The sequence below is a fragment of the Hemiscyllium ocellatum genome, chromosome 2 (assembly GCF_020745735.1).
Source record: "Hemiscyllium ocellatum isolate sHemOce1 chromosome 2, sHemOce1.pat.X.cur, whole genome shotgun sequence".
Classification (NCBI taxonomy): Eukaryota; Metazoa; Chordata; class Chondrichthyes; order Orectolobiformes; family Hemiscylliidae; genus Hemiscyllium; species Hemiscyllium ocellatum.
The window spans coordinates 9,513,189-9,540,881 of NC_083402.1; the positions used below are offsets into that span (position 1 = coordinate 9,513,189).

The 27,693-nt window shown below is 43.5% G+C and overlaps 1 protein-coding gene across 4 annotated transcripts in view; it reads right to left on the bottom strand.

Moving 5' to 3' along the window:
- slc5a6a (solute carrier family 5 member 6a) overlaps positions 1-27,693 on the bottom strand; it is a 52,202-nt gene that overhangs the window by 13,228 nt on the left and 11,281 nt on the right. For 3 of the 4 annotated variants that reach the window (XM_060834489.1, XM_060834509.1, XM_060834499.1), the window contains exons 3-12: positions 24,293-24,358; positions 19,166-19,217; positions 13,044-13,111; positions 11,608-11,762; positions 11,086-11,226; positions 7,147-7,276; positions 5,793-5,881; positions 3,738-3,850; positions 257-324; positions 85-171 (exon numbers count right to left, since the gene is read on the bottom strand). In XM_060834489.1, the coding sequence (XP_060690472.1) occupies positions 85-171; positions 257-324; positions 3,738-3,850; positions 5,793-5,881; positions 7,147-7,276; positions 11,086-11,226; positions 11,608-11,762; positions 13,044-13,111; positions 19,166-19,217; positions 24,293-24,358 (969 nt within the window). The remainder of the gene's footprint in view (positions 1-84; positions 172-256; positions 325-3,737; positions 3,851-5,792; positions 5,882-7,146; positions 7,277-11,085; positions 11,227-11,607; positions 11,763-13,043; positions 13,112-19,165; positions 19,218-24,292; positions 24,359-27,693) is intronic. The other variant, XM_060834517.1, reaches the window with a different exon arrangement.

A 27,693-nucleotide genomic window follows, 5' to 3' on the forward strand; every position in this document is an offset into this window, starting at 1 on the left:
AGTAACATTACCCACTACACCATCGTACTCTTACTGTTACTCAAATGCTATCACTTTCAAATAAGTGGTATTATATTAACTCACCGTAGAGTTAGCCATGGGGAAAAACATTCCTAGGCAAAAGATTCCAAGCAGTGGACCACCAACTATACCAAAAATACTCAACGCTGCCTGAGTTTGAAAAGGAGACACGTCAAAACCAAGGCTTGTGGAGAGTGATAAAAATACATTTAAAGAGAGGTGTGTCATACAGCACCTGGAGCACCGGGCCCATCAGCGACGCGATGTATGCCATTCCGAGACACAGCAGCCCATAGCCCAGTGCTGCAAAAACATAGGAACTCTCATTTACTGCACACTACATGTAAGAGACAAAAATCCACAGGTAAAATATTCCTCATTTAGAGTGGCGAGAATGTGGAACACCTTACCACATGGAGTCACTGAGGAAAATATCACAGATGCATCTCATGAAGAAGGTGATGAAAGGTGAGGGGTATTTTTGTTAAGTTTGGATTTTAAACTAGTGGTGTATGGGTGGTGCTTAATTTTTAAACTCCTCCACAAAAATAAAGATTAATAACCAGAACCATGATTTTAACTTGTATGTGTAGGAGAGCAAGACCTCCTGTAGTATTAATGAAGGTTGTATATATTGTGAGTAGGTTTATGACAGAAAAGAATAAGCCATTAGTTGTAGCATAACCCTGGTCAGGTCTCCTTTGATATGATCCCAGCCAGATTTCACTCTGGGGTCTGACTTGTTCCAATCGTAACATCAGCTGGGATCACACAGAAGACAGTCAATACATGGACAAAGGATTCCTTGTACCCTTCCCAAAGCTCTTGTGGCACACCAGTAGTGCCCCTACCTCTGAGCTGGAAGACCTGGCTTCAGGTCCCAACCCTTTCAGAGGTGTGTCAATAACATTTTAGCACATGGGCAGCATCAGTTCGAGAAGACAGCTCACCATTTTAAGGGCAACCAGAGACAGGTAATAAATGCTGGCCCAGCCAGCAACGCCCACATCCCATGAGTGAACAAATAAAAAGACAGAGAATACTTCTGCTTGTTCTTCAAACTGGAGCTGGCTTTACAAGGGGTTTTCTGATCTAAACTTGGAACAGCACAATTTCAAATCACAGAACTGGAAAACATTGTGAACAAAAGGAAGTTAGCCATAGTGTACGAGAGAACAAAGACAGGCTGGAGAAATGAATAAACATGGCAGATTAAACTTAATGAAGTGGAGTGATATATTTTGGTCGGAAGAATGCGGGGAGACAATATAGAGGATATAGAGCTACAGTAGTGGGATTCCAAATCCCTAATGGCAGTGCATTTACTGAAGCATTCAGTAAATTTTATTTATTTTATTATTTTATTAAGCTTTATCAACAGGAATATCTTGTAAAATAAAAGTAAGTTATGACAAACATGTATAAAACACCAGTTAGTAGTGTTTTATTACTAAATATTCAGTATGTAGTCTTGTGTATAGTTCTGGACATCAGACTTTTCCTAAAGTGTAAAAGAATACAGAGTATGCAGCAAAGATTCACAAGAGCAGTTTCAAAGCACAAGGAATTTAAATTATGTAGATAAATTGGAGAAGCGTGGGCTGTCGTCCTTGGAGCAGAGAAAATTAAGATGATAGTCAATAGAAGTATTCAAAATCATGAACACTGTGGAGAGATTAGATTCGAAGAAACAATTCCCATTAGAATAGGATCGAACAACAAAGGATACCAATTTTGCAGGATTGGCAAAAGCAGCATTGGCAATATGAGGAGGTTTTTTTACACCAAGTGCTTAGGATCTGGAATGCGCTGCCTCAGAGTGGTGGAGGAAGATACAATCAAGCCTTCAAAGGAGAACTGATTATTTGCCAAAAAGCAAACTTTCACCATTATTGGGAAAAGATAGGGGAATGGAACAAGGGGAGGTGCTTTTGCCGACAGTCAGTACAGACACAACAATCTAAATGGCAGCTTTCTGTGCAGTGACCATTCCAAGGCATTTTAACAAAATAGAGATGAAAAGGGAGGGGCTGCAAATGTGTTGCTGGTCAAAGCACAGCAGGCCAGGCAGCCTGGCCTGCTGTGCTTTGACCAGCAACACATTTGCAGCTGTGATCTCCAGCATCTGCAGACCTCATTTTTTACTATGAAAAGGGAGGGGGCCAAGGTCTGTGTGGAGCATATACACCAGCATGACGTATTTGGACAGAATGGCCTGGTTTTGAGCTGTGAAGCCAACAAGCTATCACATTGCAACAAAAATAAGCCGTACCGATTCCACCCTCCAAGCACTTCAACAGAAGATTCTGCACAGCAATCCCTCGCCACTGAAAGACAGTCTAAATAATAACTCCCAGTGTCTCCTACCCTTTCTCATCTCTTGTTAACCCAACACTTACCCTTATGTGGTAAAATACTTTAGGCGCTGATTCTCTGCTTTGGGAGAGGTGACTATAGGGGTTGCCAGGTAGGTTTAGGTGAGAAACAGAATAGTATATGAGATAGGACTGGAAACCCTTGAGGGCAGAAACATGAAGAACTGAAAGCTTCCCGCCGATGGGCAATTGTGTGAATATTGTCTGGGACACAGGTGCTGGCTGTGAGCAGGCCTTAGTTTTCAGAAGAGACATTAAACTGAGAGAGACTCTATCTGCTCTATCAGTGAGGGCAAAGGATTTCTTGCCAGTATTTTGATGATGATAAAGGTACATTTTCCCTAGTATCCTGGTCAATATTTGTCCCATCAATAACATTACAACATTATATGTTGTCTGTTTGTGGGAGCCTGCTATGTGATTATATTGTGAAGTATATATATAGTATCATAGTTATTGCAACACAGAAACAGGCCATTTAGCCTGTTATGTTTATGCCAGCTCTCTGCATAAGCAACTCTTGGCCAAAACCACTGTGGAATATTGAGGTCATAGAAGGTGTTACAGAAATCCAAGTCTTTGTTCCTTTCTGCGCTGATTCCTTTAGCCTTGTTGCTAATCTGCAGGCATTGGCTTTCTTTGCCTGGAATGTTCATAATCAGCCACCGGGAGGATGATCACTGCTGCCAAACTATTAAGAAGTTGCATTCCAGGCTCGGATAATCACATCAAAAGAAATACATCAGAGGCAGAAGCCGATTAACAAATTAATTAAGTCAGGTTCACTTCTCAAAACTCTGGGAAGCCTGAAAATTGAAAGATTCGTGTTATGTAAATTGTCAGCCATAACAGAACAAACAATACTATAGTCACTTCAAACAGATCCTAGTACCCGGGGTCCCAGTTCCTCTGCTACATATTCTAACTCTCAGTAAGTCACCCAGCAGCCCTTGTGCTCAATGACCTACACAAGGAATCATTTTGAATCTAAAATTCTCATCCTTGTTTTTAAAACTCCTCCATTACCTCTAACTTCTTACTCTTCCATCCCTTTGGTCCTCCAAGATATCTATGCTGTTCCAATTCTGATTTCTCATGCATCACCGATTCTAACCACTTTTTCAACTTTGCAATTTGCTTCCTAAACCAATTCCCCAACTCTATTCGTCTCGCATCCTTTAAGATGTCTATCAAAACTTACTTTTTCAATCATTTGCTCCAAAGGTCACCTTGTATCTCATTCTCTGATGAAGCTACTATGAAATGCCTTGGAATGTTTTGCTACAATAAAAAGTGTTATGTAATTGCAAATTGTTGTTGGTATTTTCTACTGTCACTCACCGAGACACTTGGATATCAGTGTGGCTCTAGCCTCTGTCATGTGTGGATACTGAGGTTTAACCAGGTCTGTCATGGTCACGGCAGCCAGCGAATTGAATGCAGACGATATTGTGCTGAAGAGACACAAGCAATGTTTCAACACTAAAAAAAGCGAGCCTAATGTTATTCCCACATCCACCAAGAGTCGGCTGTGGATTAATTCTCATCCTTTTAACAATAGTTACATGAATGCTAGAGCTTGTAAGCAATAAATCTAGCAATTGACATCACCGATACACAGCCCTACAGCAGTACATGCAGAGCTACATCTGAGAAACACATGCCAAGAACTCCAGAGAAGTGATTTACTGCACGATGACTTTGCAATCCGTAGCAGTGAATGTTACTCAAGTTCTGAACCAAATGATCACTTTGAAACCCACACACATACCACTCCCAAAAAAAAATACTGTCTCTGTTTCTTGCTTTGCTGCAATTGTCATGCAGCAAATGAGCTGGATCCACAAACCTAAGGGATCCCATTACAGTCGACACCCTGCTCTCAGCATCAATTGTGTATGATCGACACCCTGCTCTCAGCATCAATTGTGTATGACTGGTGATCCAGTCCTTGCCTCCACCAACAGACAGACACAAGTGACTCATGAGGATGGGTGGTCAGTCACCTGGATACTTCACTTAACTGGAAATGATGATTCCATGTTACAGAAAAGTTTGATCAGGACTAGACCTGCTCACAGAGTAAGTTAAGAAATTGGCTGTTGAAGCACCCTAAGCTTAATAAATAGAATACAAAAATCAGAAAGTTATGTAAATCAACATGAGATTAGCTATGATGGTGTCAAATGGTAGACCAAGTTGAAGGGTTGAACTGCCTACTCCTGCTCAGTTATGTTCTTTACAAAATACTGGCTTGGTGTCAACTGGGTGCTCTGGTTTCCTCCCACAGTCCAAAGATATGCAGGTTAGGTGAATTGGCCATGCTAAAATTGCCCGTAGTGTTAGGTAAAAGGGGTAAATGTAGGGGAATGGGTGGGTTGCGCTTCGGCGGGTCGGTGTGGACTTGTTGGGCAGAAGGGCCTGTTTCCACACTGTAAGTAATCTAATCTCATCTCTCATCAATCCTCAAACTGAAGGACACGTGGGGAAGTTGGTGTCGGTGTAAGGGAAGGGATTTGATTAATTGGGAAGAGAACAAGGAAGTATAATCTTAAAATTAAAATAGAAGTATGCTTTTCAGGGATAACTTCAGGAACCAATTTTTCCACACAAAAGGAAGTGAAAATCTGGAATTCTCCTGAGAGTTGTTGTTGAGGCCGAGGGTCAATCAAAATTTGAAAACTAAGATTGATAGATTTTTGTCGGGTAAAATATACTAAAGGCTATGGCAGTAAGGCAGGTGGATAGAGCTAAAGTACTGATCAGCTTTTATCCTCAAGTGCAGGAAAATATTTCAATCAGAATCTTCCTTGGTATCAGGCAAGCAAGAGGATATTGGACAGGGTTTGGGGAGTTGGTGACAAAGTGGTAATGTCACTAGGATTAACAATTAAAATCTCAGGCTAATGGTCTGGAGCAAGGGTTCAAATCTCACCATGGCAGATCGGTAAACTTGAATTTAATAATAATATGAATGAAAAGCTCATTTTTGGTGATTGGAATTAACTGCTGTTAATTGTTATAAAAATCATCTGGCTCACCACTGTCTTTTAGGGAAGGAAATTTGTTGCCCTTATCCAACTGGTGTACATGTGACTCCAGACTCACAACAATGTGGCTGGCTCTGAAATAGCCAAGCAAGCCACTCAGTTCAAGGGCAATACAGATGGACAATAAGTGCTGACCTAGCCAGCAACACCCACATGCAATGAATGAAGAAAGTAGCTTCTTCAGTGAGATTGGCAGACACAATGTACAGACAGCAATTTTTAAGCAAATACAATGTTAACACTGGCAAGGTCATCTACTATCGCAGTACAAGTCTTGCCAGTCTGTGGGCTGCAGCTGCTCAGTTCATTAATTTGTGAAAGTTTAATTCTGTAACTGTGAACATACCTGAGCGCTCCGCTGAACAGGCAGGCTATGAAGAGTCCAGGTAGGCCAGGATAGTGCTGAAGTATGTCCATGACAAAGTAAAGAACCATCTGAAATTCAAACCAAATTTAACATTGTTCTATCTAATCAGATGCTCACAACTGTTTGGCAAGAATCACAGAACCCCAACTCCCCGAACACCAATCGACCCCCACCCACAGCACTATCCAAGTTCAGGATACTAGACCAAATTTCCTGGCCCCTCGCCACTTCCACTGGTTCATCAGGTCTTACGCTTCAGGGTACTGTGCCCCACCCTCCTGTTTCTGGCTCTCCCATCACTCTCAACAAACACTAAGCCTCTATCAAAAGGTTCCTCCTTTTAGCAGCACAGATTCTGCCAAGACAGCAAAACTTCATGCTAACTGAAAAGCTCAAGGAAACAAAAAAACAAAAATTTACAGCGACCTGCAGGGATCGAGTGAGTGAACTGGACTGACAATGAGCCAAATATCCTCCATCTTGTGACACATTGACTCTATTTTGTAAGCACCTTTCAACATCCTAAAGGACTCCACAATCAATTAAGTATTTTTTAAAATGCCATCACTGTTGTAATGCAAGAATGAACAGCCAATCTGCACACAACAAAGAGCAAGTTTGCAAAGAAAAGATAGTCTAAGACATATTTATCCTTCATGGAATGTGGCCATTACTGGTTGGGCCAGCAATTAGTGCCCATTCATAATTACCTTCGATAAGGTGCTAATGAGCTGCCATCTTGGATCGCTGCTGGCCATTAATATAGATACACCGATCGTGCTGCTAGGGAGGGAACTCCAGGATTTGATCCAGTGACATTTAAGGATTTAGTTCCAAGCCAGGAAGGTGAGATACTTGGAAGGGACCTTGAAGATGGGACTGCTCCACACGTCTCCTGCCCTTGTCCTTCCAGTTGGTAGAGAATGTGGGTTTGGCAAGTGCTGGATCCTAAAAGGTTATTAGCTAAGTCTAAAACTAGGAGGCCACATATATAAAGATAATCACTAATAATTCCATCAGGAGAAAGGTTTTTTGCCCAGCGCGTGGTTAGAATGAGGAACTCACTATCACAGGGAATGGCTGAGGTGAATGACACTAATGCGTTTAAGGGGAAGCACAATAAACACGAGTGATAAAGGAACAGAAGGAAGGATGCACTGACACGTGAACAGGAGGGTCACGTGCAGCATGAACTAGTTGGATTAAATGACCTGTAAATTCTGTAATTCAATATAATTTGTGATGTTGCAGAGCCATGAAAGACAATTACATATATGCAAGTTCTTCCTCTTGTTTTCACGTAATTTGGTTTATTAAAAAAAGGACTGCATACCTGATCAGAGGCGTTGACATAGCCCTGCTGCAGGGGGCCATTTTCTCCATAGCGAGCAAACATAACGAGACCCAAAATGCATCCCATAGCCAGAACTAACTGTTGACACGGAAACACCACATAGCATGACCTACAGGAAGACAGGCGGAAAAGAGATCATCCAACACATTCATGGCTCACGTTCAAACTGTTTTACCCTAGTTGGTAAAGTGCAGTTCAGTTGGATGCTCTGTAAATTCACTGGGGAGAGGTGTAATTGAATAATTCAAAGGATTCTGCTGCCAGAATTGATCAGCCGCTTTCTGTAGATATGGTGATGGTCTCTGCAACGAGGGTCTCAGTGACTCTTCTGCATACCTCTTAGGGATTGAGTGGCCTCACAGTGGGTATTTGTCTTCCATCAAGCATGAGCATAAATTACAAGGTCGTCGTTTGTTGCCCATCTTTAAGTACCCTCAAACTGAGTGGCTTGCTAGTGCCAATTCAGAGGGCAGTTTAAGAGTCAGCCACATTGCTGTGGGTCTGGAGGCACATGTAGGCCCGACCAGCAGACTCAACACTGGAGCCCCCCGGGTGTGTACCCAGCCCCCTACTGTACTCACTGTATACCCATACAGTGGCCAAATACCAAATAAATGCCACTTACAAGTTTGCCGATGACACCACCATAGTCAGTCGAATTTCAGATGGCGACGAAATAGACTACAGTTGGGAGATGGAAGACCTGGAAAAATGGTGCACTGAGAACAATCCAGCTCTCAATGCTGGAAATACCAAGGAACTCATTATTGACTTTGGGCAGCATGTTACTCATGCCCCCTACACATTAATAGCACAGAGGTGGAACGAGTGGAGAGTGTCAAGCTCCTGGGAGTGGTCAGCCACTATAAGCTTTCTTGGACTCTTCATGTGGACGCACTGGTTACAAAGGCCCAACAAGGTCTCTTCTTCCTCAGGCAGCTGAGGAAATTTGGCATGACGGTGAATACCCTTCCCAGCTTTTATAGGTGTGCCATCAAGTGCATTCTGTCTGGATGTATCACTACCTGGTATGGCAACTGTACCATTCAAGATCGGAGACGGTTACAGGGAGTGGTGAACTTGGCCTGGACAATCACAAGGGCCAACCTTCCATCGAGAGAATCCATATACCAGGCGCACGGTCAAGGAAAGGCCACCAGCATTCTCAAAGATCCATCCCACCCTGGCAATGTTTTTCTACAACCTCTACCATCGGGGAGAAGGTACAGAAGCCTGAACACATGCACCAGCCGGTTTCATAACAGTTTCTACCCTCCTGTTGTTAGAACATTGAAGGGACTCTCAAACTCTTAACATCCGCCTATACCTGTGTTTTTGTTTTTGCCACTGTTTACCTATTATTTACTTATCTATGTTACTTAACTCTGTGATCTGCCTGCACTGCTCACAAGACAAAGCTTTTCACTGTGCCTCAGTACACGTGACAATAAATTCAATTCCATTTCCTTACCTTTCCTAAAGAACAGGTCGGTTTTATGATAATTGATGATGGTTTTGTAGTCACCAACACAGTAGTCATAAATGCTTGAATATTTATTAATTAAATACAAATTTCAACAGTTGCTGTGGTGGGATTTGAATCCATGCCTGCAAATACTAGCCTTGTTCTCTGGATTACTAGTGCAGTGACATCACCACTATGCCACTGTCCCTCCGCATCTTTCACTCTGGAAGGGAGAACGCAAGAACAGAGTATTATTTAAATGGTATATTTTTGCAGAAGGCAACTAGGAAGGATAATGGATTGTTATCTCTTAGTTCAAATGTGTCGGAGTGCAAGAGTAGAGAGCTTTTACTGCATCTGTACAAGGTGCTGGTGAGACTCTGTCTGGAGTACTGAGAGCAGTTTTGGTCCCATTAGTTAAAGAAAGCTATTTTATTTTTGGCAGTTCAGAGAAGGTTCACTAGGATGATCCCTGATATGGAAGGACTGTTTTATATGCAAATGTTAAACAGATTAGCAATGTACTCACAGCAGTTTAGAAGAATGAGAGGTGATCACTTAGAAACGTAGAGGCTTCTTAAGGGTCTTGACAGGATAAATGCTGAGAGGATGCTTCCCCTTGTGGGAAAGTCTAGGATCAGAGGGCATAACTCACCGGGTACCACAGTGCCAATTTAAAACTGAATGCAGAGGAATTTTTTCTTTCACATGGGTTTGAGTGTCTTTGGAACTGCTTGCCAAGGAAGCTGTGGAGGACAAAGTCCCTATGTATATTTGAGGCTGAGATAGAAAGATTCGTGATTAGTAGGGGAAATCAAAGGCCATGAAGAAAGAACAGGAAAGTGGACATGCTGAACGTTGGATCACCCACGACAGATCTTGAAACACAACACCTCTGACATTGCAATGCTCCCCCTAGAATGGATGCCAACTTTGGAATATTGACTCAAGGCTCTGGTGTAGATGTTGAATATAAATACAGGTTGTTGAAAGTGCCAAACAGTGTGGAGTAAATCCAGGGGCAGAATGCAGCTTGATGGCCTACTCCAGTTTATAGCCAAGTCAGGACAACCCTCAAGACCATCACCCCAAATTCATCAGGACTAAATGGGCTCAACTAGGAGGACACGTTGCATAGACTGGGCATATATTTCCTGGAGTTTAGAAGGGTAAGGGGAGATTATAATTGAGATATTTATGATGACTAAAGAATATGATAGGGCAGACCAAGAGAAATCGATTCCTCCTGTGGGGGCAGCCCATAACCAGGGATACAATTGTAACATTAGACCAGGCTGCTTAAGGCTGATGTTGCGAAGCATTGCTGAATGCAAGAGGATACTGGAAGTCTCAAACTCTTTCCTCAAAAAGACTGTCACAATTTGGGGGAGGGATGCTGCAATGAAAATTTCAGAACTGAGATTAATTAGTTTCTGCTCGATAAGGACATTGAGAGTAAATTTTGTATTTTATATGGGATGTGGGCACTGCTAGCAAGACTAACATTTGCTGTCCATCCCGAATTGCTTACATGCAATAGGCCTGTAGTCACATCAAAATCAGACTGGGTAAGGATGGCAGATTTCCTTCCCTAAAGTCCTCAGTGAACCATACAGGTATTTGTGACAATTAGGGTCAGCTCCAAAGCACCATTAGAGATTAGTCAAAGACTTCAGATTAAGTGAATTTAAATTCTAATGGTTGCCGTGGTGGGGTATGAACTCAAGTCCTCAAGGCATTTGGTTGAACCTCTGGAACACTAGCCCAGTGACATCACCACAACGTCATCAATAAGGAGATTAAGAATAACTAGGGTGAACTTTCTAGAGAATTCCATACACCAGCAACTCTGAGAAAAAACATTCTCATCTACATCTGAAAACCTTATTTTTAAATAGAGTCCCCAGTTCTAATTACTCTGACAAGAGAAAACATCTTCTCAGAATCAACACTTTAAAGTCTGCTCAAGGTCTTATTTTCAACAAGACTGCCTCTCATTCCTTTAAACACCAACGCATAAATAGCCAATCTCTTCAATCTTTTTTCATAAGCTAAGCCCTTCATTCCAGGAACAAGGAGGATGAAGATTCTTATAAATCACCTTTAAATCAATTAAATCCTTTTTCAAAGGAGACCATAATGTAAAATACTCCAGACTTGTACAGCTGCAATGAATATCCTTATTGTTATATTCCATTTCCCCTTGCAATAAACAATAGCATTCTGTGATCATTCCCGATTTGAGTGAGTGAATGAGCCAGAGGAGGTTGCCTTCTGCTGTTATCCTTGCTAAGGTGAAGTGTAGCTACATTGACACTGCAGTTTGATGGCAACCTTAATTAATGACACCCTTGGGGCAGGGAGAATCCACTCTCAGGTTTAGCAATGTCACCTTAAACGATAACAAAATTGGCCAAAGTAGGGGCCCAGCTTGTCTTGGTTCAATAACTTACAATATTGCCTGCTTCTCCGTCTGAGAGCTGAGGTACCGTTGGACCTGCGCTTGGTTCACCCCATAAAGTGCCAGCATCATGAACACGCCGCCAAAGCTCAGAGTCCAGAAAGTGTGACGCTCAAAGGGGTCAGGGTTCAGGCTGCAGAGGAAAAGGACACTTCAGCAAAACAAACCAATCAGATTGTACACTGGACCAGCTCTCTCCTCGTTGTGAAAAAGCTATCCAATTCATCTTGCTCACCACCTCTTCCCTGCAGCCCCACAAACTCGTGTTTCTTTCTCAAATATTTATATGAGTCCTTTTTGAAAGTCTGTATCAAACTTGCTACCACTACTCTTTCAGGCAATGCTTCCAGATTACAAAATTTAACTTGTCAAAATTGGTCTTCGCATCTTTTAATTAAAACCTTTAAATTAGTTTCCTCTGGTTATCACCCTACCCAAACAGTAGTTCAATGAAGTCACTCCCATTTAGATTAATTTGTGAAGTTTTAAATTTGCTTCAAAAAGGTACACTTACTCAATTCCTGAAATCTTGCCATTGTTTTTTGCGATTCGCCACACTTCACCAATGCCTCCAGCCTCCTTTGCTCCTATGATGATGACAGCCAGCTGCCCAGAAAACATCACCAGTGTCTGAAACACATCTGTCCAGATTACAGCCTTCAGTCCACCCTGAGGATAACATTGAGGTGCGCAGTGAACAGCAATGAAACAGGGAATCGTACAATCCCGACTATGTGGAAACAAGCCATTTGGCCAAACAAGTCCACACCAACCCTCCAAACAGCAATCCACCCAGGCCGATTCCCCTACCCTATTAGTCTACGTTTACCGCTGACTAACGTACCTAACCTATACATCCCTGAACACATTGTGCAATTTAGCACGGCCATTTCGCCTAATCTGCACCTCTTTGGATTGTGGGAGGAAACCGGAGCACCCGGAGGAAACCCACATTGACATGGGGAGGATGTGCAAACTTCACACACACAGTTGCCCGAGGCTGGAATCAACCTGGGTCCGTGATACTGAGAGGCAGCAGTGCTAACCAGAGTCACCATACCACACCGTGCAGCCTCAATACCAACATGGGTGTGAGACGTGCCTTTCATTCACTTTCAGTCAGACAATTATCAATTCAAATCCCCACTTCAGAGATTTGAGCAGAAAATATTGACTGACACTTATTATGATGGGTATTTGCTGTAATCTAATTGAATACGAGAGACAGGATTAAGGGGCTGAATGACGTGTGCCTGCTCTTATGTGCTACTCATTATTTATCCCTCAATTGATAGAACTAAAATGGATTACTGCACTTTTATTGAACTGCTCTGTGTGGGATTGTGCTGTGTGTAACAGCATGCTCCAGAGAAATAACCACATACTGGAGGCTAACACAATACTTAGCAAATGCTGCACTGTCAGGTCTACAGTCTTTTAGTTGAGCTGTTGAACTGAGCCTCTGCCCACCCTCTGAAGCAGTTGATAAACATATTGAGGCAGCGCTGGGAAAGGAAGCAGGGACATTCTCCGTCATGGTTTTGTCAGGAACGTCAGCTTCCACAACATCAATGGGCTAGTGGGGGTAAACTGAAATTTCAAAACAGACAGCAATAGTTTCAATGAGGCTACAGATCCATAGAAGCAAATTAAGAAGATACAAGCCATCTATGATCAAAATGAATGGTAGAACCAATTGAAATCCTGAAGGGACTTTGTCCCATTCCTACATCAGGCCAATATTTACTCTTCAATCAACAGTATTTGAAAAAGATTCTGCTGCATTATCTTGCCGTGTTTCCTACAATATAGCGGTGACTACAATTCAAAGGTATGTCCCCTCTTTGGGACAGCATGAGGTTGCAAAAAGCATTGTATAAAGTCAAGACTTTCTTTAAGCCATCAACATTGAGTGGAACATTGGAGCTCTCTGACCCATTGAATACTCACCAGTGCTGTATACAGTGTGCAAACTAACCCCATGGTTAACACTGCGCCCCACAAATCGAAGCCAGTCACTGAAAACAAAATCACAAGTTTTAATGTCATAGAAGGGAATCCCTCCAATGTGGAAACAGGCCCATCAAGTCCACGTTGAACCTCTGAAGAGTAACCCACCCAGACCCAATCCCCTACCTATTACTTTACATTTACCCCTGACCAACGCACCTAACCTACACATCCTTCACTATGGGCAATTTAGCATGGCCAATTCACCTGACCTGCACCTCTTTGAATTGTGGGAGGAAACCAGAGCACCCGGAGGAAACCCACGCAGACACGGGGAGAATGTGCAAACTCCACACAGTCAGTCGCCCGAGGCTGGGATCAAACCCACGTCCTTGGCGCTGAGAGGCAACAGTGGTAACTACTGAGCCACCATGCAGCCTCAAATATTTCAACAGTAAACATCAGAAGGCCAGAGGAAAGCTAACAAGTGGGCCAAAAGGAGAACTCTCACAATGGCAAAAATCAAGGGACCTCGCTACCATTACCAATGTAAGAAAAAAAATGTTTTCTCCTCTACTGGTTTCCTCCTGCTCTCTGCCCACAACCCCCCTGTCTCCCTCCCACACCCCCACATGCTCTCCCATCCTCTTCCCAATCTGGCCCACTCAAACTAGCAGTCCTACTCTGCCACCACACTACCCCCACCCCACCACTTTCTCCTTCCATTTTATGTGTGATACATGTATGCTAATCATGAGAAGACCATTCAAAACTGCTAGAGGGGCTGGTAAAATGATTTACTGGTGGCAACTACCTCAATTTTAGTTAGGGATCATGTTCAACTCCAGCAAGTAGTAAACAAAATAGCATAGCCAACCACCACCACCACTTCCTTTGCTCCCACAAGCTTTGCAAAACATTACTTTAGCACTTCTCCAGTCACAGCTAATGCAGCACAAAGGGGAATACTGTGTTGGCGAGTCAATACTGTGTTTCAAGGACAGTTACTCCTTTCTGTTAATGAGCAGTTGATATCAGCCTAGCCTTTGGGCACATTTCTCTGCAACATTTAAGTATTTTTGTTCAAAAAGATATGTTACAATGATTTAATTTGTAGCATGGAATCAAAGATCATGGTGGTCTCAAATGCCGACTGCGTTTTAACTTTTCTGGCCTGATCTCACATTCTCATTTCTCTAGTATCCAGTCATATGATTTAGATCATTTCTTCCTGCTTTATTTCCATGGCACTGACTTGAACCATATAATTATTTTGGTCTTCCGTTGGGCATGTATAATTTTGATTAGTTACAGATCACGTGCTGTGGATTTAGTGCCTTTTTAAGTGGTTTAGCAGCTTTGACCAGGTACTTAAATAGCCCAGGATCTTACATTTAAGCTTCACAGAGCAGGAAATGCAGTTGAACCACAAATCCAGATTCACATGGAAACTCATCATAATTATTTCATTATTATACATTTGGAAATAACAAGAAACTGGAGGGCAGATAATTAGGTGGCTTTAATTTTCCAAAACTGCCTAGATTCAGGAAGTTCCCACTTGATGAGAAGGTAGCAAGTGCAACTCCTTTATTCAAAAGAGTGATAAAGACAGAAAGGAGGAAACTGAGCCAGTCAACATTACAAGTGTCATAGGGAAGATATCTGAAGCTATTAAAGTGGATGCTAGAAATCTGAAATAGAACCATAAAGTGCTGGAGAAACTCAGCTTGGCTGGCAGTATCTGTGGAGAAAGATCAGAGTTCATGTTTTGAGCCAGATAGTTATACTGGACTCAAAACATTTACTCATGTTTTTCTCTCCGCAGATGGTCTCAGAACTGCTGAGGTTCTCAAGCACTTTGTGTTTTCATTAAAGAAGTTATAGCTTATATAATTTAAAGATGATCAAGCACAGGCAACACGCGTGAAAGGGAAATAATGCTGAACCAATCCATTGGGAGTTTTTTGAGGAAGTAATATGTGCTATACATAAAAGGGAAAAAGTGCACGTACTGTATTTAGATTTACAGAAGATTACTGCTAAATCCAAGATTATTGTAGAAAATTAAACTACGTGCAGTGAAGGGTAGCATATTGGTTAGGTAACAGGGTGCAGAGAGCAGGTATACATGTTTTTATTTCAGGTTGGCAGGATTAAATGAGTGTGTGCCACAGGGGTCTCAACTGTTCATAATTTGCTGGATGACAAGAGAAATTGAGGGTTTGGTTAAGAAAAAGGAAGCATATGTCAGGTCTAGGCAGCACGGACTGAGTGCATCCTTAGAAGAGCATAAAGTCAGTAGGAGTATACTTAAGAGGGAAATCAGGTCATCAAAAAATGAAATAGCTTTGGCAAATAAGGAGAATCCAAAGGGATTTATTAAGGGCAAAAGGGTAACTATGGAGAGAATAGAGCTCCTTAAAGATCAGCAAGGCTGCCTATGTGTGGAACCACAGGGGATGGGAAAGATACTGAATGGGTGTATTTTGCATCAGTGTTTACTGTAGAGAAGGACATGGAAGATATAGAACGCAGGGAAATAAATAGTGACATTTTGAAAAATGTCAGTATTACAGAGGTGGTGCTGGATGACTTAAAACACAGAGGTGGATAAATCTGACCAGGTATACACTAGATCTCTGTGGGAAACTAGGGTAGAGATTGCGGAGATATTTTAACATTGATGGTCACAGGTGAGGTGCCGGAAGACCGGAGATTGGCTAACATGGTGCCACTGTTTAAGAAGGGTGAGCCTGACCTCGGTGGTGGGCAAGTTGTTGGAGGGAATCCTGAGGGACAGGATTGACATGTCATTGGAGAGGCAAGGACTAATTAGGGATTGGCAACATGGTACGTGGAAAATTGTCTCTCGCTAACTTGTTTGAGTCTTTTGAAGTAACAAAGAGAATTGATGAGGGCAGGGCAGTGAATGTGATCAGTATGGACTTCAGTAAGGTGTTTAGCAAGGTTTCTCATGGTAGACTGTTTAGCAAGGTTAGATCACATGGAATAGAAGGAGAACTAGCTAGTTGGATACAGAACTGGCTCGAAGTTAGCAGACAGAGGATGGTGCTGGAGGGTTGCTTTTCAGATTGAAGGCCTGTGACCAGCGGTGTGTCGCAAGGATCGGTGTTGGATGCACTGCTTTTCATCATTTAATAATTTAGATGTGAAATTATGAGTAAGTTAGCAGATGACACCAAAATTGGAGGTGTTGTGGATAGTGAAGAGATTCCCTCAGAGTACAATTAGATGGGACAATGGGCTGAGGAATGGCAGATGGAGTTTAAATAAATGTGAGGTGCTGCATTTTAGAAAGGCAAATCAGGGCAGCACTCACACACTTAATGCTAAAGTCCTGGGAGTGCTGCTGAACAAAGAGACTTTGGAGTGCAGGTTCATAGTTGCTTGAAAATGGAGTTGCTGGTAGAAAGGATAGTGAAGGCAGCATTTGGTATGCTTACCTTTATTGGTCAGTGCATTGAGTATAGGAGTTGAGTTGCGACTGTACAGGACATTGATTAAGCCACTTTTGGAGTATTGCATGCAGTCATGGTCGCCCTGCTATAGGGAGGATGTTGTGAAACTTGAAAGCGTTCAGAAAAGATTTACAAGGATGTTGCCAGCATTGCAGGGTTTGAGCTATAGGGAGAAGCTGAACAGGCTGAGATTGTTTTCTGTGGAACGCGGAAACTGAGGGATGATCATACAGAGATTTATAAAATCATGAGGGGCATGGATAGGGTGAATAGGCAAGATCCTTTCCTTGGGGTGGGGGAATCCAAAGCTCGAGGCTAAGGGTGAAAGGGCAAAGATATAAAAGTGACCAAAGGGATAACCTTTTCACACATGTATGGAGTAAGCTGCCACTGGAAGTGGTGGAGGCTGGTACAATTATAACATTTAAAAGGAATAGGAATAAGAATGGTTTAGAGGGAAATGGGCCTAAGCGCTGACAAATGGGGCTAGATTTATACAGGATATCTGGTCGGCATGTACATGTTGAATCAAAGGGCCTGTTTCTGTGCTGTACAGCTCTATGAACTGGACAAAGGAACAGAGGTATGGTCTCCAAATTTGGTGATGATGCATAGGCAAGAAAGTAAACTCTGGAGAGAACATAAGGAGGCTACGAAAAGATTTAAATAATATAAGTGAATTGGGAAAGATCTGCCAAATGGATTACAATGTAGGAAAATAAGAAATTTCACCATTTTGGTGGGAAGGATAATGCAATAGCATAATACTTAAATGGTGCGAGATAGCAGAGTTGAGATACATAGGGTTCTGGCTGCCCTTGTGCATGAATTGCAATAGGCTGGGTCTAGAGGTACAGCAAGTATTCAGGAAAGCTAACAGTGTTCTCACTTATTACAAAAGGGAACAAAAGCAGGCGGTTTAGCTTCAGCTCTACAGGACATTGGGGAGACCACATCTGGAGTACAGAATACAGGTCTCCTTCCTTAAAGAAGGATGTAAATGCTTTGGAAGCAGCTCAGAGAAGGTTTATTAGACTAATAACTGGTAAAGCAGATTGTTTTATGAGGAAACTTTGGACAGACTGCAGTTTAGAAAGGTAAGAGATAATTTGATTGCAACATACAAGATGTCAAGGAGTCTTGACAGGGTGGATGCAGAAAGGATGCTTCCATTTTAATTTTATTCACTTGTGGGACGTAGCTGTCACTGCTTGGGCCAGCATTTATTGCCTATCCCTACTTGCCCTTGAGAAGATGGCGGTGAACTGCCTTCTTAACTACTACAGTCCATCTACTGTAGGTAGACCTGCAAACCAGATATCTAGCCACAACTGAGCTGATCACTGAAGTCACCATGAAGTTTTTGCTTTTTCAACCTCTCCCCTCACCTGAGACGTAGTGATCCTCAGATTAATCTTACCATCTCTCTTGATTGAGGGAGCAATCCTATGGTCCTCTGGGATGATGACGACTTTACCTGGGTAGACCCACAACGCCTTAAGACCATTAGAAATAGGAGCAGGAGCAGGCGAATCGTCCCCTCAAGCCTGCTCCACCTTTCAGTCAGATCATGGCTGATCCAACATTCCTCACATCCACTTTTGTACCTATCCCTGTAACCTGTCAGCCCTGAATATGCACAAGAACTCTGCCTGTACAGCTCTCTGCAGCAAGAGTTCAAAGACACACAATCCTGTGGGAGAAGAAATTTCTCCTCATCTCAGTCTTAAATTGGCACCCCATTATTCTAAGACGATGCCTTTTGGTCCGAGACTCTTCAATAAAGGTAAACATCCTCTCAACATTTACCCTGAAAAGCACCTTAGGAATCCTTTAGTGGGTGGAGAAAATGAAGAGCGTGGAGTCCCAGGATTTTAAACTACCTGTGGGAGAATTTCAAACTGGGGCTACTGTTTAAAAAGATGGAGCCGCCATTAAAGACATGAGGAAAGAACTTTGCTCTTCTCAAAAGCTGCTGGAAGCACAGATTTTGAATATTTTTGAGGCAGAGGTTGATAGACTGTTGTTAAGAAAGGGGTTAAAAGGCAGGTGAGAATGCGGAATAAATCAGACCAGCCACAATTTCATCAGTGAAGGAGGCACAGAGGGCCATAGGGCTGAGTCACCTAACTTTGATCCTAACTTGTAAATGTGTACATTTGAAGTTCAAATTGAATCACAGAGTTCAATTCAAACAATCTGAAACATTCAGTGGGCTTTAACGATCAAGTAAATATGGAGAATCCACTTTCACTTGCAGACGGTCAGCAATTAATTTAGGAGAATTGGTACAAGAACTAGAGGGAAGCTCAGGAGAATTTCTTGTGACAAAGTGAACCACACAGCCTTTTTAGACAGAACACTTACTGCTCCCGCTTTACGTGGACTGGAACCCATTAGATTTGAGCATCTGAGACAACTGCAAACCAACAATGCTGTGAATGATCGGATCTGGGTTTAAAAATCTAGCTTTTTCAAGAAAACATCTGTGCAGGTTGCTGTCTTGTGGAAATAACTGATTAATTCTTTTATATAATTATGGTCGCAGCTGGAGAATCAGCTCAGGTCTGAGGGTATTCACAAAGATGAGCTTCAAATGCCTGGATTATTTCCATGTGCTGTGATCCCATCTTAACGTACCTGCATTCAGTGCCAGCGCGGGTGTATACAACACTAGACCCATGTAAATCACCTGCAATTAGAAGAGAAAGATTGCTATTAGCATGACGGAAAGCCTCACTCACACCCCGCAGCTGTCAGTTTGAAATCAATTTTACTGTCAGTACTATTACCTGTGAGTCAGTGAGTTGAAACCCCACTGGAATGGAGAACCTACATTTCCTGATAGTATTGAAGTGCTATGTAATAACAACAGGGTAGCTAAAGATAGACTATACGCACTGGTTGGAGATTCTAAAACTAGGGAACACTGTCTAAAAAGGACCAGCCCATTCAGGAGAAAAGCACTTCTACACGCAAAGGGTGTCAGCGGTTTGAAACTCTCATCCACCAATAGCAGTTGACGCTAGATCAGTTGGTAATTTTAATTTGGAGAAAGATAACATTTTCTTAAACAAAGGTAATAAGGGATTTGGGTGAGGTGAATGGAGTTAGGTCACAGATGAGCAATGTTTTCCTGAGATTGCCAGCCAGTAACAATGTGGAACCATAAGCACTGAGAGCGCCTGACCTTACTAGGCAGTCCTTCATGTGGAACTATATCAAAGCCACCTTCTGGAGGTTATATTTTGTAGGAATTCTCACTGCCATCTTGAGACGTCAACATCTCAGAAGGAAGTCAAAATGGTCATCCAAGTTGGATCTCACCCTTTCTAAAACAATAATGAATTCAACTTGTCCAAACTAAAGGAGTTGCCATGGGCACCCGCATGGGCCCCAGCTATGCCTGCCTCTTCGTAGGATATGTGGAACAGTCCATCTTCCGCAACTACACTGGCACCACCCCCCACCTTTTCCTCTGCTACATCGATGACTGTATCGGCGCTGCCTCGTGCTCCCACGAGGAGGTTGAACAGTTCATCAACTTTACTAACACCTTCCATCCCGACCTGAAATTCACCTGGACTGTCTCAGACTCCTCCCTCCCCTTCCTAGACCTTTCCATTTCTATCTCGGGCGACCGACTCAACACAGACATCTATTATAAACCGACTGACTCCCACAGCTACCTGGACTACACCTCCTCCCACCCTGCCCCCTGTAAAAACGCCATCCCTTATTCCCAATTCCTTCGTCTCCGCCGCATCTGCTCCCAGGAGGACCAGTTCCAACACCGCACAGCCCAGATGGCCTCCTTCTTCAAGGACTGCAGATTCCCCCCAGACGTGATCGACGATGCCCTCCACCGCATCTCCTCCACTTCCCGCTCCTCCGCCCTTGAGCCCCGCTCCTCCAACCACCACCAAGACAGAACCCCACTGGTTCTCACCTACCACCCCACCAACCTCCGCATACAACGTATCATCCGCCGCCATTTCCGCCACCTCCAAACGGACCCCACCACCAAGGATATATTTCCCTCCCCTCCCCTATCAGCGTTCCGCAAGGACCACTCCCTTCGTGACTCCCTCGTCAGATCCACACCCCCCACCAACCCAACCTCCACCCCCGGCACCTTCCCCTGCAACCGCAGGAAATGTAAAACTTGCGCCCACACCTCCACACTCACTTCCCTCCAAGGCCCCAAGGGATCCTTCCATATCCGTCACAAGTTCACCTGTACCTCCACACACATCATCTATTGCATCCGCTGCACCCGACGTGGCCTCCTCTATATTGGTGAGACAGGCCGCTTACTTGCGGAACGCTTCAGAGAACACCTCCGGGCCGCCCGAACCAACCAACCCAATCACCCCGTGGCTCAACACTTTAACTCTCCCTCCCACTCCACCGAGGACATGCAGGTCCTTGGACTCCTCCACCGGCAGAACACAACAACACGACGGCCGGAGGAGGAGCGCCTCATCTTCCGCCTGGGAACCCTCCAACCACAAGGTATGAATTCAGATTTCTCCAGTTTCCTCATTTCCCCTCCCCCACCTTGTCTCAGTCGGTTCCCTCAACTCAGCACCGCCCTCCTAACCTGCAATCCTCTTCCTGACCTCTCCGCCCCCACCCCACTCCGGCCTATCACCCTCACCTTGACCTCCTTCCACCTATCCCACCTCCATCTCCCACCCCCCCCCCCCCCCTTACCTTTTATCTTAGCCTGCTTGGCTCTCTCTCTTATTCCTGATGAAGGGCTTATGCTCGAAACGTCGAATTCTCTATTCCTGAGATGCTGCCTGGCCTGCTGTGCTTTGACCAGCAACACATTCGCAGCTTTTTACTCAACTTGTTGAAATGGTGAGCACCACTGGCAAGGCCAGCATTAATTGCTCATCTCAAATTGCCTTGGAGAAAATGTAAGTGAGCTGCCAGTGTCATTACAATAATGTCACCAAGTTAGTAATCCAGATCCCCAAGCTAATGGTCTGGTGACATGTTCAAATCCCAGCAAGGCAGATGGTGAAAATTAAATTCAATTTTTTTTTTAAAATCTAGAAATAAAAAACTGCTGGCCTCATGACAACCAAGTAACCACTGTCAAATGTTGTAAAATACCATCTGGTTCATCGATGTCCTTTAGGGAAGGAACCCACTCCCCCCCCAACCCCGGCCTGGTCTGGTCTATATGTGACTCCAGATCCACAACAATGAGGTTGACTTTTAAATGTGTTAATCAAGATGGGCAACAAATGTTGGCCTAGTTAGTGATGCCCACATCCTGTGAACAAATAAAAGTAAAATTAAAAAAGAACATAAAATAGGGACAACTCACAGAGAGAGAGTTCATGGATTTTAACCCAGTGACTATTCCCATGTCAAGTCCCATACTTGGAGGGGAATGTTGAGTTGGTGCTGTTTCCATGCAAGTACAAACCTTGTCCTTCTAAGTGGTACAGGTCATAGGTTTGGAAGGGGCTGTTGAAGGTGCCTTGGTAAGATACTGCAGAGCACCTTGTAATAATACATAATGCTGCCACTGTGAAGTGGTGAAGGTAGCGAATGTTGAAGGTAATGGACAGGTACCTAAACGATGTCAAGATCTGGAATGTTGTCATCCAGATAAGTGGAGATTATTCCACCACACTACTGACTTTGGCAGTGGTGATAGGTTTGGAGAGTCAAGAGTTAAATTTGTCACGCAAAATTCACAGCCTCAGACTTGTTCTTGTAGCCACAATATTTATATGGCTTGTCCAGTTCAATTTCTGGCCAGTGCTGACCACAGGATACTGATAGTGGGAGATTCAACATTGGTAATGTCATTAAATATCTAGGCACAATGGCTAGATTCTCTCTTTTTGGACATTGTCATTGTCTGGCACTTGTATGGTGTGAATGCTAGTTGCTGGACTGTTGTCCAGGTCTTGCTGCAAATGGACATGGGCTGCTCCAGTATCTGAAGGGTTGAGAATGATGCTGAACATTGCGCAGTCATCAGCAAGCACTCCCAGCTCTGATCTTATGATGGAGGGAAGGTCCTTGATGATGTAGTTGAAAATGGCTGGAATTTGACACTGGCTAAGATGTCATGCAGCTGAGATGACTGACTTGAGATGATGAACCTCCAACAATTACAGCCAGCTTAGCTTGTGCTATGACATCAAACAACAATTTTTTTTTTCTCTCTGATTCCCACTGACTCAATTTTGCTAGGGCTCCTTGATGCTACACTTGGTCCTGACTGCTATTTACTGGGTTACTTTCCCCGGTTTGTTTCCGTAAGCTAATTCTATTATTTTTGCCACAATAACAAGCCTTTCGTTAAATGGGTCTTTGTTGCTATTGTTTTCAATGCAGTGAAAGTTCTGCCATGTAGCCCATCTTGAGGTTTGACAACACAATGTAGCCTGACCTTTCTAATGCAGTGAGGGAGTGGTCTATTGTTGGAGATGCAGCAATGAGCAAATACTGCACTGTGTGTGGCCCAGCACTGACAGAGGTACGTGATAGTTTGTACCTTCTTAATTTGGCGACATTGACACCAGGTCTTTCCTGGATCATGGGAAATCGCACCACCAACCTCAGCAGAAGAGTTTAATCCATTTGTTTCACACCTGTGACTTGTTGTGCGTAAAACTGTCTTAACAGCAGTTAAATGACCAGACATTTTCCTCTGCACTGTAAAATGTGCCTTCTTGAATCCAGGTTTGTGGGAATACTGGGAGCACTCGGGTGCCAGACCTGAGTGTGTCGGATTAGGGAGATACAACCCACACCGAGGAATGCTGCTCTGTCAGAGGTACAGTATTGAGGGAATGCTGCTCTGTCAGAAAAGCTGATTTTTAAGTCCTACATTAAGTGAAGACTCTGTAATGCCCTCTCAGATGGGCAGAGAAGATGCCACAATGCTACCTGAATAGGCGCAAGGGTGCTCTTTTAACATCCTAATAAATATTGAATTCTTCATCCACAGCACCAAATGATGACATGGTTATTATCACGTTGCTATTTACGATAGCTCGCTGCATGCAAAGCAGTTGCTTGTTACAACTCTTCAAAATTACTTTACTGGTTGTAAGTCACATACTGGAAAAGGGTTATGTTTCAGTCCTCAAATCCAATCCAGCACCTACACCGAACAATATCCAATTGTACAACTATAGTCAGCTGACAGGACCATTAGTAACCATGGAGCACACTGTTAAGGCACTTGCCAAAGGAACCAGAGGGAAGTCATCACGGGGGGGGGGGGGGGGGAGGAGGGATTGGATAACTTTAAAAGAGTTGGCAGAGACATGAAGGACTGTACTGTCTGAAATTTTACATGCAGCACGTAGAACTGTTATTATTAACTATTCAGAATTTAGGGAATACTTAGCTTAACAATTAACCTCCACAGATTGAAGATAAACTGAACAGTGATTGCATGGTTGGTTAAAAACACAGATTTACTAAACAGGACAGCAAAATCCAACAGTAAGGAGAATGATGGAGTTTTTTTTGGCTAGAGTGCAAGTTTATGTTTTATTCCTGACTGTTAAAAAGAAAAATTCCATCTGAGATGCAATATTGCCTGCAAGATGCAGGTTGCATGACCACAGAGCCACTAGCAAGCTATTACACAGGTCCCTTTTAGGATACTGTGTGCAATTAAACTCAAGATCCTTTGGTCGAAATAAACAGGTCACACACAAGGAATTCGATTTAAAGGAATCATTGTTCTGGGGTTATTAACTATCTGCTGGAGACCAGACTCACCATCTGGAAAATGAAGGTCAGTGTCCCACACAATCGCGTTGCCTTGTTAAACCGCAGTTCAAGGTACTGGAAAAGAAACACAATCTCCACATTAGGATTCGAGTTACAGACAATCGGACCCAAAACAATCTAAGTGGTCGTAGAACCAGAATCTGGAGACAGTGGGTACAAATCCATCTCTTGAATTCTAGTCACCTTACTGAGTGTGGCCCGGGTCAGATGTCTCTGTATAAAAGTCACACTTCAGGGACCTGAGCACACCATCCAGACTGAGACATTCAGGGTAATACTGAGAAACTGCTGCACTGCATGAGGTCTCTGGATGAGATGGGGCTGCTCCCATTGCCCTTTATTTGACCGGATGTAGGCACTGTTGACAATGTCACAACTTATTGCTATTCGATGGAGTGTTTTGCTGAGCCATTTCAGAAGACAGTTTAGGGTCAACCAGTTTGCTTTGTACCTGGAGTCACATGTTGTTGAGTTTGGGTGAGGTGTACAGGAGCAGGGATTGATTGCTGCAATTATACAAGGTCTTGGTGACAGCATATCCAGAGTACTGGATGTGGTTTTAGCCCTTTTCTAAGGATGGATGTTCTGGCTATGGAGGGAGTGTAACAGAGATTTACCAGATCGAATGACAGGACTAATGTATGAAGGGAAATTGGATTTAAGACAATTTCTTTTATTCACTCATGGGACATGAGTGTCATTGGCTGAGCCAGTATTTATCACCCATCCCTAGATGCCCTTGAGAAGATGGTGGTGAGCTACCACCCTGAACCACTGCAGTCCACCTGCTGTGGATCAACACAATGCCCTTTTGGGAAGGGACGCCAGGATTTTGACCCAGTGACAGTGAAAGAACAGTAAACATGATATATTTCCAAGTCAGAGTGGTGAGTGACTTGAAGGTGATGGTGTTCCTATGTATCCGTTGCCCTTTGTACTTCTAGATTGAGTGGTCGTGGTTTGAGAAGGTGCTGTTGAAGATCTTTGGTGAATTTCTGCAGTGCATCTTGTAAATAGTACACACTGCTGTTACTGAGCATTATGGCAGAGGGTGTGGATGCTTCTGGATGTGATGCCAATCAAACGGGATGCTTTCTCATGAATGACGTCATGTTTCTTGAGTATTATTGGAGCTGCACCCTCCAGGCAAGTGGGGGATATTCCATCACAGTCCTGACTTAGTTAAAAATCACCATACCAGGTTATAGTCCAACAGGTTTATTTGGAGACATTTGCTTTCGCAGCACCTCCCCGTCATCTGTGAAGGAGCAGCACTCTGAAAGCCAGTGCTTCCAAATAACCTTGTTGGACAATAACCTGGTATTGTGCGATTTTTAACTTTGCTCACCCCAGTTCAACACCAGTTCCACCTCATTCTAACTCCTGACTTAAGCTTGTCGATGGTGGACAGGCTTTGGGAAGTCATGAGCTGAGTTATTTGCCGCAGTATTGCTAGCCTCTGACCCGATCTTGTAGCCACTAGGTTCATGTGGTGAGTCCAGGAGTTGCAAATGGTGCTGAACGTTATGCAATCATTGGCAAACCTCCCCACTTCTGGCCTTACGACGGAAGAAAGGTCACTGATGAAGATGGTTGGACCTTGGACACTACCCTGAGGCACTCCTGCAGAGATGTCCTGGAGCCGGGGTAACTGACCTCCAACAACCACAACCACCTTGCCCTGTGCAAGATATGACTGCAAACAGGAGAGTCTTCTCCAATACCTATCAATTCCAATGTTGCAAGGGCACCTTGATGCCACACTCTGTCAAATGCGGCCTTCATTTCAAACATCATCGCTCTCACCTCATCTCTGGAATTCAGTTCCTATAAACCAAGGTGTAATGAGGTCAAGGGCTGAGTAACCATGGCACTACCCAAACTGGGCACCACTAAGCAAGTTATTGTTGCTTGATGGTACGGTTGATGGCACCTTCCATCACTTCAGTGATGATCGAGAATCAACAAATGTGGTGGTAATTAGCCAGGTTGGATATTCACTGGAGTTTAGAAGATTTATTTGGGGGGGGGGGGGGGGGGCCGAAAGAGGGGAAGTCCTCAGAGAAACCCAAAACATTTTAACAGGACTTGACAGGTTAAATGCAGGAACTATGCTCCTGTTGACCTGGTGATCAGATAAGGCACTGTATTCTAAAGATACAGGATCGGCCATTTAAAACTGCGTTGAAGAGAAATTTCTTCAATCAAAGAGTGGCAAACGTGTGGAATTCTCTGCAACAGAAAGAAGATGAGACCAAAACACTGAATGTTTTCATGGCGTTAGATATAGTTCTTAGGGCTAAAGCGATAAAAAGTGTGTGTAGGAAAGCAGCTATAGGGTGCTGAGTTGGATGATCAGCCATTATCTTGTTGAATGGCCTACTCCTGCTCCTATTTTGTTTCTAATACAGTAATTTCTCATCTAAACAAGCTGAGTAAACCAGATGGTGATTTCTGACAATCCAACAGAGCTTAATTCTCTGCACCCGTTCATGGAATAAGGAATTTGGTGGCCTGGTCAGCATTTATTGCACATCCTTAAGTTCACTGGAGGTGGTTGGGGTGAGGCCCCTCTTGAATTGTTGCAGTCCTCAACATGTATGTACACCCACAGTACAGTTGAGAAGGGAGTTCCAGGATTCTAAGCCAGCAACACTGAAGCATTAGCTTTAATGCTTTGAATCCAGATGTTGCGTGGCTTAGAAGGATACAGGAGATCATGCCATCAGCTACCCTTGTCCTCCTAAGGTTTAGAGGTCACACATTTGGGAGATGCTGCTGGTGGAGCCTTGCAGTGTTTCTTGTCGATGGTGCACACTACTACCACTGCCCATTGATGGAGGAGATGATATTGATCAAATACTTTGTCCTGGATAGTGATGACTTGAGTGCTGTTGGAGTGCACCATCCAGACAAGTGGGGATTGCAGGGGAGTTTCTCACTGCAGAATATCTTGCCATCGAGTTGCTATTGTAACCTCCATATTTATATAGCTAATTTAGTTCAGTTTTTGGTCAATGGAGACTTCCAGGATACTGACAGGCAAGACATTCAGTTATGGCAATGCAATTGAACATTAAGGGATGATGGTCAGATTCTCTCTTGTGAGGATGGTTATTGCTTGGTATTTGCATTGTACAAATGTTACTTGGCACTTGTCAGCCCAAGCCTGGATACTGTCTAGGTCTTGTCACATTTGAATATGACTGCTTCAAAACTGGAGGAATCACAAACGGTTCTGAACGTTGTCCAATCCTGAGCAAACATTTTCACCATCTTAAGATCATAAGCGGGAAGAACATTGATAAAACATTTGGAAGATAGTTGGCTGTAGGGCACTACCCTGAAGATCTTCAGCAATAATGTATTTAGACCACAAACCACAATCA